General features: G+C 47.3%; 1 protein-coding gene across 1 annotated transcript; it reads left to right on the top strand.

Moving 5' to 3' along the window:
* The first annotated feature begins 2,882 nt into the window (after nucleotides 1-2,882).
* Nucleotides 2,883-12,907, top strand: LOC120047001 (transcription cofactor vestigial-like protein 2). The gene is made up of 3 exons (XM_038992550.1): nucleotides 2,883-3,075; nucleotides 12,077-12,472; nucleotides 12,903-12,907. The coding sequence occupies exons 1-3, from the start codon at nucleotides 2,883-2,885 to the stop codon at nucleotides 12,905-12,907; spliced, it is 594 nt and encodes a 197-aa protein (XP_038848478.1).
* The last annotated feature ends 1,185 nt before the right edge of the window (nucleotides 12,908-14,092 follow it).

The following is a 14,092-nucleotide window of genomic DNA, read 5'->3' as shown; positions in this document are numbered from 1 at the left end:
TCCAATAAACGAAGAGTTCGATGTTTTCTCCATCAATCTGGACATTTGAGAGGACAATAGACTTAACAGGTTGTGTTTTATTTAGCAGCATTCGAGGCATGCCAGTGCTGTTGTCAAAATAAGGTTATTTTGAGTAATTGTGGGCAATTGAAATAGGCAGCATCAAGGGTTACTTCAATCAATCAAACCTGGGACTTGGTCCTTGATCAGAGGAGCTCACCTGCTCAGGTAAGAGAGAGTACATGGCATGCATTTCTTTGTAATATAATCTTACAAGACTGCATACATAATGTATGGTTTTATCAATATTTGCAGATACATGTCTGATTATTATAATTCCCCACTTTATGGTGTACTTATTTCACTTGGGAACTTTTTTATTCAATATTACATGGTTGTTGACATAATTTAACTGAAAAAAGGTAGGCCGATTTATATACAGAGATAAAAGTTGTGATGCAAAAGGCAGGTTGACCTTTATTGTTATGAATCTTGCCCTGGAGGCAAAACTGAGCGTTTCCTCTAGATTGGCCAGCTGCAAAGTCAACATTGTCTATATTGTAAAAACATTCACTTTTTGGTCTTAAACTAAGGTTAGGGTTAGGCATTAGGGTTAGTACTGTGGTTAAGTTTAAGGTTAGGTTTAAAATCAGATTTTATGACTTTGTGGCTGCTCCAGCTACACACGAAAATATAATGGTTCTAAATAGACCCAGATAAGGGTTATTTGGCTTGTAACCATAACGGAACCCTTTTTGGTGCTGTAGTTACAACCCTATTTGGACACCTTTTATATAGGACCCCTTTTAATGGTTCTTTATAGAACCTTTATGGAGAATGGTTCTATAAAGAACCGTTAAAAAAGGATCTATATAGCACCGGGAAAAAGGGTTCAGCTGTGGTTACAACCCTAATTGGGGCTATATAGAACCCTTTTTTATGTTTCTTTCTAGATACTTTATGGAGAACGGTTCTATAAAGAACCTTTTTCAATCTGAAAGTTTCTTTGTAGATCCTTTTGAAGAACCATACAGGGTTCTTTATTCTGGTGAGCCATATTATACTGTTAAAATGCTATCGGTGTTATTATTGAGTTAATTGACAAGTTGAATCAAGTGAGCTACCTCTGGAACAGCTGGGGGGTCCCTGAGGAGAGAATTGAGAACCACTGACTGATTTAGTCAACCATTTTTAATTGACACAAGGCCATACATGACTCATTCACAAGACACCATCACTTGCCATAAATAATATGCAATGGCATAACACAACACATTAGATAAACTGGAATGACACTCTCACTCACGGTTGTACAAAAAGAGCTGTGAGCAAACCACGGCCCAAAATATTCTAATGAGCCGGTCCCCAACCTTTTAATTATCACTAAAAGAGCAAAGAACCCTTTTGTGAACTGTAAAGAACCATTGAAGAGTTCAAAGGGTTTTTTGAGCCATTATGGTTCCCCACAGAACCATTACCCTTCCCAAAGAACCCTTGAGGAACCCTCATTTTTAGAGCGTATTGACCACTCTGCAGAGCTGCCTCCAGTACATGAGTCATCTCAATAAATGCCAAACTGCATAAAACGGATGTAGTGAACAGCCTGTAATGTGCTGACATGAATAAGCATTGATTTACTTTGAACCTTCAATTTGTGTAATGACAAGCAGACATTGTTTGCAAATAACAGATAAAGACCAATAAAAGATGACATTTCAGTCAGGTTTTGAATAGCTTAATCTGCCCATTATTTTATGTTGATACATGCACAGATGAAGGCGATTTCTCAACATGTGTTCGATGAATCAAATAAGATCACCTGGATACCTTTCATTATTGAATTATTATCCCGGCGGAGTGGAAAACAAAATCACAAATGAATGTTAGGTTATAACCCTTTTACTACTTCATGGTGAGATGATCTGTGAATTCCTCTGGATGCTACAATAGCCACCCAGGTCAGTAAATAAAACAAAAATGGAGAGAGTAAGCCCTAGTTCAAAAACCTCTCTATCGCCGTACCAAACTAAAGAACACGTATCTTTGTCTTTGGAAGAGTGGGGATAGAGTGCCTTCTGAAACCACGCAATACGCCTCGTCAAACTTCTGACAATAGTTCGGCAGCCTCTTCCGCTGTTTCGGTGCTATGCAAGTGAAACAGGCCTCTGTTTCAGGCAGCGCGCCAGAGCAGTTCTTCCACTGTCGGGAGAAATGGTAATGTATGTTAAAATATGTTAATTGTATGCAAATAAAGGTTGCTTGGCCACACCCACCGCGGAAGCACAATCATGGTCTCGGATTCTCAGGTGGACTTCTGTGAGAGGTCACTGTTATGCCAGCCGACTAAACTCAACTCCACGATTCATGATGGAGTTGAGAGGTGACAAGTGTGGGCGGACTGGAGTTCCGACGTCGCATAAAATAACGTTTTTTTTTAATCAAAAACGATGGATTTCCACACCCAAAGAATAGGCCGCGTTTACAAAGAACAATGTCATGGAGTTGAGTTTAGTCGGCTACTGTTATGCCTGAATTCAACCAAAAACCAACAAGGAAGTCTGCTGCAGTGTTGAGAGCGGTTGAATGAAAACAATTGGTATGCCAAGCAAAGCTCTTAACTGTCCGTGCCAGCCCACTTTTCATTTCTATTCAGTTTGACTCACCATAAGTTCAGCATCTGAACTGTGCATTATAATGTTATATCCATATCCCTTAATTATGGACGTACAAAAGCCATAACTCAAGTGACTCAGCAAGCACATACTGAATGGGTAGCCTAGCCTACAGATGATGCATGGACTTGTTAGGCAATATATTACGGTTCTCTACCTACCAACCATTGTACTCTACTATGTTCCCCCAGGATCTAAGTTGAGTCAGCGATGGCAGGACGTTCAGGTAGCCCCCAGGTAGTTGTAAAGACAGAGGAGCAGTCCAATAGAGTCATATTCACCTACTTCCAGGGTGACATCGGTAGCATGGTGGACCAACACTTCAACCGTGCCCTCAGCAAGGCCAGTAAGACCAAGGCCACCAGCGGGAAGGGCAAAAAGAGCCGAAAGACTGTCAAATCTGGTGAGCAGACTGATACCTAACTATGCAATGAAGGTTGGAATTAAGACTAGAGTGATTGATTGAGTGATTGGCCAATACACTTGGAGTCCAGTGCGATTAGGAAATAAACTTTATATATATATTTTTATAATAATATATATATTATTGTGGCTGAAGGGAAGCAATTCCCCGCAGCAATGTTCCAGCGTCTAGTGGAAAAAGCCTTCCCAGAAGAGTGGAGGCTGTTAAAGCAGCAAAGGGGGAACCAACTCCATTAATTAATGCCTATCATTTTGGAATGAGAGGTTTGACAAGCAAGTGTCCACATACTCTTGGCCATATAGTGTACATTGATCTAAATCAGGCTTGAATTATGAATGCAGGTACTATCAGTCTGACAATGATTTTGATGTGATATGAAGGAAAAGGGCTTCATGTTTCTAGAACCGTATCGCAATTGAGAATCGATTCACGTTTAGATGGAGTAATTGGCTGTTTTGGCTGCCAGAGCCAGTATACAGTGCATTCGGAAAGTATTGAGACCCCTTGACTTTTTCCACATTTTGTTACGTTACTTATTCTTAAATGGATTAAATCGTCCGGGACAGCGCGTCTGCCTTCACGTTCTGGGAACCTGGTCTGTATGTCACGTTCCTGACCTGTTTTCTGTTGTTTTTGTATGTGTTTGACGGTCAGGGCGTGAGTTTGGGTGGGTAGTCTATGTTATGTGTTTCTATGTTGGTTAAAGGGTGACCTGATATGGCTCTCAATTAGAGGCAGGTGGTTTTCATTTCCTCTGATTGAGAGTCATATTAAGGTAGGTGTTTTCACATTGATTGTTGTGGGTGGTTGTTTCCTGTGTCAGTGTTTGTTGCACCATACGGGACTGTATCGTGAGTTCGTTTTGTTTGTAGTCAGTACTTGTTCGTTCGTTCTTTGTTACGTGTAAGTTCGTAGTCCAGGTCTGTCTACTTCGTTTGTTGTTTTGGTATTTGTTCAAGAGTTTTCCGTCTTCGTCTGGTTTCTTGTAATAAATAATATGTATAACTCCAACGCTGCATTTTGGTCTAATCCTTGCTACTCCTCTTCGGATGAAGAGAAAGAGGAAGCCCGTTACAGAACCACCCACCAAACCCGGATCAAGCAGCGGGACCACGAACAGTGGTCCAGGAAACAACGAATGCAGGATTTCTGGAGTTGGGAGGAGATCATAGAAGGAAAAGGACCATGGGCGAAGGTTGGAGTTAATCGTCGCTCTGGGGAGGAGAAGGAGGCAACCACAGCCCAGGAGTGGAGATATGAAGGTACGCGGCTAGCACTGAAGCCCGGGAAGAAACCCCAAAAATGTATTGGGGGGGGGCTAAGAGGTAGTGGGCCGAGGGCAGGTACGAGACCTGCGCCCACTTCTCAGGCTAACCGTGGAGAGCGGGAGTACGGGCAGACGCCGTGTTACGCAGTAGAGCGCACGGTGTCTCCTGTACGTGTTCATAGCCCGGTGCGGGTTATTCCACCTCCCCGCACTGGTAGGGCTAGATTGGGCATTGAGCCAAGTGCCATGAAGCCGGCTCTTCATATATGGCCTCCAGTACGTCTCCTCGGGCCGGCTTACATGGCACCAGCCTTACGCATGGTGTCCCCGGTTCGCCTACATAGCCCGGTGCGGGTTATTCCACCTCCCCGCACTGGTCGGGCGACGGGGAGTATTCAACCAGGTAAGGTTGGGCAGGCTCAATGCTCAAGGGAGCCAGTACGCCTGCACGGTCCGGTATTTCCGGCGCCACCTTCCCGCCCCAGCCTAGTACTACCAGTGCCTACACCATGCACCAGGCTTCCAGTGCGTTTCCAGAGCCCTGTTCCTCCTCCACGCACTCTCCCTATGGTGCGTGTCTCCAGCTCAGTGCCTCCAGTTCCGGCACCACGCACTAAGCCACCTGTGCGTCTCCAGAGCCCTGTACGCACTGTTCCTTCTCCCCGCACTCGCCCTGAGGTGCGTGCCCTCAGCCCGGTACCTCCAGTTCCGGTACCACGCACCAGGCCTATAGTGCGCTTCGAGAGGTCAGTGTGCCCTGTCCCTGCTCCCCGCACTAGCCTTGAAGTGCGTGTCTCCAGTCTGGTGCCTCCAGTTCCGGCACCACGCACCAGGCCTACAGTGCGCCTCATCCGGCCAGAACCATCCGTCTGCCCAGTGCCATCTGAGCCATCTGTCTGCCCAGCGCCGTCTGAGCCATCTGTCTGCCCAGCGCCGTCTGAGCCATCCGTCTGCCCAGCGCCGTCTGAGCCATCCGTCTGCCCAGCGCCGTCTGAGCCATCCGTCTGCCCAGCGCCGTCTGAGCCATCCGTCTGCCCAACGCCGTCTGAGCCATCCGTCTGCCCAACGCCGTCTGAGCCATCCGTCTGCCCAGCGCCTTCTGAGCCATCCGTCTGCCCAGCGCCTTCTGAGGCATCCGTCTGCCCAGCGCCTTCTGAGCCATCCGTCTGCCCAGCGCCTTCTGAGCCATCCGTCTGCCACGAGCCATTAGAGCCGCCCGTCTGTCCCGAGCCATTAGAGCCGTCCGTCAGTCAGGAGCCGCTAGAGCCGTCCGTCAGTCAGGAGCCGCCAGAGCCGCCAGCCAGTCAGGAGCCGCCAGAGCCGCCAGCCAGTCAGGAGCCGCCAGAGCCGCCAGCCAGTCAGGAGCTGCCAGAGCCGCCAGCCAGTCAGGAGCTGCCAGAGCCGCCAGCCAGTCAGGAGCTGCCAGAGCCGCCAGCCAGTCAGGAGCTGCCAGATCCGCCAGCCAGTCAGGAGCTGCCAGATCCGCCAGCCAGTCAGGAGCTGCCAGATCCGCCAGCCAGTCAGGAGCTGCCAGAGCTGCCCTACAGTCATGAGCTGCCCTACAGTCATGAGCTGCCCTACAGTCATGAGCTGCCCTACAGTCATGAGCTGCCCTCCAGTCATGAGCTGCCCTACAGTCATGAGCTGCCCTACAGTCATGAGCTGCCCTCCAGTCATGAGCTGCCCTCCAGTCATGAGCTGCCCTCCAGTCATGAGCTGCCCTCCAGTCATGAGCTGCCCTCCAGTCATGAGCTGCCCTCCAGTCCGGAGCTGCCACCCAGTCTGGAGCTGCCACCCAGTCCGGAGCTGCCATTAGTACAGAGTTGTCCCTCTGTCCGGAGCTACCTCTCTGTCCGGAGCTACCTCTCTGTCCTGAGCTACCTCTCTGTCCTGAGCTACCTCTCTGTCCTTAGCTACCTCTCTGTACTGAGCTACCTCTCTGGCCTGAGCTACCTCTCGTTCCTGAGTTGTCTCCTCTATGTAGGAGGGGCCTTAGTGAAGGTTCCTGGACCATGGTCGGGGGCGAGGGTCGCCACTCAAAGGACGCTAAGGAGGGGGACAAAGACAGTGGTGGAGTGGTGTCCTCGTCCACCGCGGACAGATGCCCACCCAGACCCTCCCCTTGAGTTTTAGGGGTGCGCCCGGAGTTCGCACCTTGAGGGGGGGGTTCTGTCACGTTCCTGACCTGTTTTCTGTTGTTTTTGTATGTGTTTGACGGTCAGGGCGTGAGTTTGGGTGGGTAGTCTATGTTATGTGTTTCTATGTTGGTTAAAGGGTGACCTGATATGGCTCTCAATTAGAGGCAGGTGGTTTTCATTTCCTCTGATTGAGAGTCATATTAAGGTAGGTGTTTTCACATTGATTGTTGTGGGTGGTTGTTTCCTGTGTCAGTGTTTGTTGCACCATACGGGACTGTATCGTGAGTTCGTTTTGTTTGTAGTCAGTACTTGTTCGTTCGTTCTTTGTTACGTGTAAGTTCGTAGTCCAGGTCTGTCTACTTCGTTTGTTGTTTTGGTATTTGTTCAAGAGTTTTCCGTCTTCGTCTGGTTTCTTGTAATAAATAATATGTATAACTCCAACGCTGCATTTTGGTCTAATCCTTGCTACTCCTCTTCGGATGAAGAGAAAGAGGAAGCCCGTTACACTGTATGATAGGGTGAAAACAAAGCGGGTGAAAAACATGGCCCACCTCGCCTGGCGAGGGTCCAGTCTCCTCGCCACCCGGATGTACTCCAGATTGCGGTGGTCAGTCCAAATGAGGAAAGGGTGTCTAGCCCCCTCAAGCCAATGTCTCCACGCCTTCAGAGCCCTGACAACAGCCAACAGCTCCCGGTCCCCCACATCATAGTTTCGCTCCGCCGGGCTGAGCTTCTTCGAAAAGAAAGCACAGGGGCGGAGTTTTAGTGGCGTAACCGAGCGCTGAGACAGCACAGCTCCTATCCCAGCATCGGATGCGTCCACCTCTACTATGAATGCCAAGGAGGGATCAGGATGAGCCAGCACGGGAGCCGAGGTAAACAGAGCCTTCGGGTGACTAAAAGCCCTGTCCGCCCCAGTTGACCACTGCAGTCGCACCGGTCCCTCCTTCAGCAAGGAGGTAATGGGAGCCGCTACCTGACCAAAGCCCCGGATAAATCTCCGGTAGTAGTTGGCAAACCCTAAGAACCGCTGCACCTCCTTTACCGTGGTTGGAGTCGGCCAATTACGCACGGCTGAAATGCGGTCATTCTCCATCTCCACCCCTGACGCGGAAAGGCGGTACCCTAGGAAGGAGACGGACTGTTGGAAGAACAGACATTTCTCCGCCTTGACGTACAGGTCATGCTCCAACAATCGACCAAGCACCCTGCGTACCAGGGACACATGCTCGGCGCGTGTGGCGGAGTATATTAGAATGTCATCTATATACACCACCACACCCTGCCCGTGCAGGTCCCTGAAAATCTAATCTACAAAGGATTGGAAGACTGATGGAGCATTCATCAGCCCGTACGGCATGACGAGGTACTCATAATGCCCAGAAGTGGTACTAAATGCCGTCTTCCACTCATCCCCCGCCCGGATACGTTCCAGGTTGTAAGCGCTCCTGAGATCCAATTTTGTGAAGAAGCGCGGCCCGTGCAATGACTCTGTCACACTGGCTATGAGAGGTAACGGGTAACTGTACTTTACCGTGATCTGATTAAGACCTCGATAGTCAATACACGGGCGTAAACCTCCATCCTTCTTCTTCACAAAAAAGAAACTCGAGGAGGCAGGTGAAATGGAAGGCCGAATGTATCCCTGTCCCAGAGATTCGGTGACATATGTTTCCATAGCCGCCGTCTCCTCCTGTGACAGAGGATACACGTGACTCCTGGGAGGTGCTGCGTCTACCAAGAGATTTAATTCACAATCCCCCCGTCGATGGGGTGGTAATTGAGTCACCTTCTTTTTACAGAAGGCGAGTGCCAAATCGGCATATTCGGGGAGAATGTGCATGGTGGAGACCTGGTTTGGACTCTCCACCTTAGTTGTACCTAAGGAAACATCTACACACCTCCCTGAGCACTGACGGTACCATCCCTTGAGAGCCCTCTGTTGCCATGAAATAGTGGGGTCATGTGAGGCCAACCAGGGAAGGCCCAACACAACAGGAAACGCAGGAGAGTTGATCAGAAAGAGTCTAATTCTCTCCTCATGACCCTCCCGCGTTATCATACAGAGTGGAGCTGTGACCTCCCTAATTAGCCCCGACCCCAAAGGACGACTATCTAAGGCATGTACAGGGAAGGGAACATCAACGGGAACAATAGGGATCCCTAATCTACGTGCAAAGGAACGGTCAATAAAGTTCCCAGCCGCGCCTGAATCGACTAAGCGCCTTATGCTGGGAATGTGGGGAAAACTCAGGAAATTCTATAAACAACCACATGTGCGCAACAGCGAGCTCTGGGTGAGTCGGGTGCCTACTCACCTGGGATGATCCACCAGCGCTCCGCCTGCTACCTCGACTCCCTGGGGAACCTCCCCAGCACCGACCAGCAGTGTGCCCTCTGCGGCCACAGGTGGTGCAGGGAATGGAACCCCCTCCGGTCCCCCTCATAGCAGCACCTCCCAGCTCCATCGGTGTTGGATCGGAAGTGCTGGGGGATGGAACTGACGGACCCCGATCCGGACGTCCGCAGGAGGCCAACAAGTTATCCAGCCGGATGGATAGGGTCCACCAGCTGGTCAAGTTTAAGGGTGGTGTCCCTGCAGGCTAGCTCCCTGCGAACATCCTCGCGTAAACTACACCTGTAGTGGTCGATCAGGGCTGCTCATTCCATCCCGCGCCGGCCGCCAGAGTGCGAAAGTCCAGCGCTAACTCTTGTGCGCTCCTCATCCCCTGTCTGAGATGATATAGTCTTTCCCCCGCCGCTCTCCCTTCAGGTTGATGATCAAAAACCGCCCGGAAGCGGCGGGTGAAATCTTCGTAATCGTCCAACGCCGGTCCTTCTCTTCCCCAGATGGCGTTGGCCCATTCCAGTGCTTTACCCGTCAGACAGGAGATGAGGGCGTTCACACTCTCGCGTCCCGAAGGAGCCGGCCGACTGTTGCCAGGTAGAGCTGGAGACCTGGAGAAGAAACCCCTGGCACCCGGCAGCCGTTCCGTCATATACCCCCGGGAGCGATAGCCGAATTCCACTGGGTGCTGGTGAAGAAGGAGTGGAGTCGAGGGAGGTTGTTGTGGGAGCGGGGGTGATGATGATGGGGTTGCCGGAAAACCCCCTCTCTCCCATCTCTCCATAGTTTGCAGCACGCGATCCATGGCAGTACCGAGACTCTGTAACATAGTCACGTGCTGCTGGACGCGCTCCTCCACTGGTAGAGGATGGCTGGGTGCACCTGCTGACTCCATTCTTTAGGTGCGTGATTCTGTCAGTGTTCCAGGTGAATGGAATGAAGCGGAGTCAGGCGCAGAACACAGGTATGAGTAAAGCCACGATCTTTACTCAATATCAACAATAATCCAACAAGGATAAACATAAACAATCCAGAACACGTACACGGAACCATTTGACAAAACACAATCACGCACAAAACAAAAGGGGAAGCCAGAGGGTTAAATAAGGAACATGATTATGGAATGGAAACCAGGTGTGTACAATGAAGACAAAACAAAACGAAAATGAAACATGGATCGGTGGTGACTAGAAAGCCGGTGATGTCGACCGCCGAATGCCGCCCGAACAAGGAGAGGGACCAACTTCGGCGGAAGTCGTGACAATAATGCACTGTATACAGTTAAAGGTGGACGTTTACATACACTTATGTTGGAGTCATTAAAACTCGTTTTTCAACCACTCCAAAAATGTATGGTAAACAAACTATAGTTTTGGCAAGTCGGTTAGGACATCTACTTTGTGCCTGACACAAGTAATTTTTCAAACAATTGTTTACAGACACATTATTTCACTTATAATTCACTGTATCACAATTCCAGTGGGTCAGAAGTTTACATACACTAAGTTAACTGTGCCTTTAAACAGCTTGGAAAATTCCAGAAAATTATGTCATGCTTTAGAAGCTTCTGATAGGCTAATTGACATAATTCGAGTCAATTGGAGGTGTACATGTGGATGTATTTTAAGGCCTACCTTCAAAATCAGTGCCTCTGCTTGACATCATGGGAAAATCAAAATAAATCAGTCAAGACCTCAGAAAAAAATGGTAGACCTCCACAAGTCTGGTTCATCCTTGGGAGCAATTTCCAAACGCCGGAAGGTACCACGTTCATCTGTACAAACAATAGTATGCAAGTATAAACACCATGGGACCACGCAGCCGTCATACCGCTCAGGAAGGAGACACGTTCTGTCTCCTAGAGATGAACGTACTTTGGTGCGAAAAGTGCAAATCAATCCCGGAACAACAGCAAAGGACATTGTGAAGATGCTGGAGGAAACAGGTACAAAAGTATCTATATCCACATTAAAACGAGTCCTATATCGACATAACCTGAAAGGCCGCTCAGCAAGGAAGAAGCCACTGCTCCAAAATCGCTATAAAAAAGCCAGACTACGGTTTGCAACTGCACATGGGGACAAATATCGTTCTTTTTGGAGAAATGTCCTCTGGTCTGATGAAACAAAAATAGAACTGTTTGGCCATAATGACCATCATTATGTCTGGTGGACAAAGGGGGAGACTTGCAAGCCGAAGAACACCATCCCAACCGTGAAGCACGGGGGTGGCAGCATCATGTTGTGGGGGTGCTTTGCTGCAGGAGGGACTGGTGCACTTCACAAAATAGATGGCATCATGAGGATGGAAAATTATGTGGATATATTGAAGCAAATTCTCAAGACATCAGTCAGGAAGTTAAAGCTTGGTCGCAAATGGGTCTTCCAAATAGACAATGACCCAAAGCATACTTCCAAAGTTGTTGCAAAATGGCTAAAGGACAACAAAGTCAAGGTATTGGAGTGGCCATCACAAAGCCCTGACCTCAATCCCATAGAAAATTGGTGGGCAGAACTGAAAAAGCGTGTGCGAGCAAGGAGGCCTACAAACCTGACTCAGTTACACCAGCTTTGTCAGGAGGAATGGGCCAAAATTCCTCCCAACTAATTGTGGGAAGCTTGTGGAAGGCTACCCGAAACGTTTGACCCAAGTTAAACAGTTTAAAGGAAATGCTACCAAATACTAACTGAGGGTATGGAAACTTCTGACCCACTGGGAATGTGATGAAAGAAATAAAAGCTGAAATAAATCATGCTCTCTACTATTATTCTGACATTTCACATTCTGAAAACAAAGTGGTGATCCTAACTATCCTAAGACAGGGAATTTTTACTAGGATTAAATGTCAGGAATTGTTAAAAACTGCGTTTAAATGTATTTGGCTAAGGTGTATGTAAACTTCCGACTTCAACTGTATGTATGTACATATATATGTATGTATATACAGTATATATATATGATATTTTTCTTGTTGAAATGATGCAGGGAATGTTATTTTATGGACTTACATTTTATCTGCTAATTTCATAGCTTGTCTATCCCCTAAAAAATATATATATAAAAAAAGGCATTACATTCTTTTGCAATGAACTTTGTATGCTATCATCATGATGCTGTGTGCACCAAACAAGAAAACGTGTGCTCACTGACATGTGAAATGTACAAAATTAACACATTTCGAGACACTTACTTTGTGGGTGTATTTTTCTCAATCCACATCTGTTTCAGAGTCTGACTCAACATCTTGCCAGTGGGTTGTTCCAACCCCATCTTGGTCTGAAGACCATTTTTCCCCTGTGTCTGGTCGCCTTCATCTGAGCAGCACCAATGAGTCTCTCTCCAGCCACCGTCAGGCTCTCAGCTCCCCAGATGAGAGCACCAACCCCTTAGCCTTAACTCCTAGGCAACATGGTGGTCTGGGCCTGCCTGCCATGGCCTATCCCCACTCCATGTCCCATGAGGGCCTGGGGGTCACTGGACAGCCTTACACCAACTCCCTGCTCAATCTCCTCCACAGTGACCGGTCAGAGGAGGCTGCAGGCGTGGCCTCGGGCTCCAAACCAGAGCTCCTCCCTAGCTGGACAGGTCAACCTGGCTTCAGAGACCCCATGAATCCAGATTCAGGTATGGCTGCCTCTACCCAGATACCTTATCACTATGCATGTGTAGGGAGACTTCTTTCTTTCACATAGATTAGATAGTGAACTGACAAATAAATATATAATTCCAAATCCATTGGATTTTGTAAAGATTAGGGAGGTTTTACAGTATCTGTGCCACAGTGTATTTTTTTAAACTTAATTTAATTTGGTGGTTTGCTTGGTTTTCCAAAGGTCTCTTTTGAGTTATTCAACACCTATTCTACCCTCTTTTGGGAACAGGTCTGCAGAAAAAGGAACGCTATTGGTATTAAATGAAGCATGACCGCGCAGGGAAGAGAGGAGTCTGCAACATGTGCATGCTGTGTTCACTCCTCTGGTTATCAGACAGGCCTCCTCTACAGCCACTAGAAGAAGGAAGTGCCGGTAACTCTCCCCTCTGTTCCTCTTCAAAGGATGACTTCAGTTCCTTGCAATGCAACAGCTGGAACTGCCTCTCAGAAACAAATCACTTACTGACTAACCAGTTTGCAAACCGGATCATAATTCACATCAAAGACCAAGGTAACAACCACTGCCAGTATGCTGCCTACAACTCAATAACTTTAAGCATTTATACAGAAGGACAGAGAGAGAGGGAGGGAGAGGGAGAAGGGGGGTGTTTTGCATGTGTAAGAAAAACAGTGTTATGTCAAAATTAGCCTGTATCGACTGTGGAGGAACTTTACAATGTTTTTTAAGAGTATTTTATTGAAATGTTGGTGTTTAGGAATATCTGTTTCCTCTGATGTGTGGACTTCTAAAGGAGGGGGTTTTGATGTGATTTTCAATTGTGATATGGAAACAGAAACTGTTTTCATTTTTTTGCACATAACAAATTAATGAAATGCAGTTGATATCCTAATAAATGATTGCCAAAGTAACCATGAAAATGAAAGATGTTTATGAAGAGGTTTTTGTTATTCAGAGATTTCTGCTGAGAATACCAAGTAGACAATCTGCATTGCATTGTAGGAATTGACACAAACCTCTTTTACTGTAATAATTGAGTTGTGATTCGTGATTAAACATAAAAAAATAATCTGCTCCATCTTAAAAGTAGACTCAGGGAAATTACATTGCCACGAGCAGCATCACAGATATTGAGATGAGCAAGATGCAAGACTTTGCTCCCACACAGTCACACACAGTATCTGTGCATGGGTTCACTTCACGCTGTTAGAGTGTGGTAGCCACAGGACCAAAACGGGAGAAGTTGAGCCTTGCTGTTTACTTTGTGCATCTACGTCATATCGCTGAGTCTACCTTCAATGAAGTGGAAATACATGATGAACTGGATCAGATGAGATATCTCTCGCCTGGCAAGTGCACATAGTGTACATTACTTTCACAGGAACAGACCTCAAGCCATTTAGAACAAGTGTGACAATACTGCCATCCCGTGGCTGAAAATAAGAAGAGGGAAAAGGTGCCAAATGTATTTTATTTTCAAATTGAAAATGTTAAGAAATAAATACTAGACTACTAAATATGGTCATGTTTTTGCATTCATTTTTTATGTTCATTATGTGTATTTACATTTAAATTTCAGTAATTTATCAGATGCTCTTATCCAGAACAACATACAGTTAATGCATTCATCTTA

The sequence above is a fragment of the Salvelinus namaycush genome, chromosome 5 (assembly GCF_016432855.1).
Source record: "Salvelinus namaycush isolate Seneca chromosome 5, SaNama_1.0, whole genome shotgun sequence".
NCBI lineage: Eukaryota > Metazoa > Chordata > Actinopteri > Salmoniformes > Salmonidae > Salvelinus > Salvelinus namaycush.
Note: the sequence above shows the minus strand (reverse complement) of the source record. Positions and strands in the feature narration are given on the sequence as shown.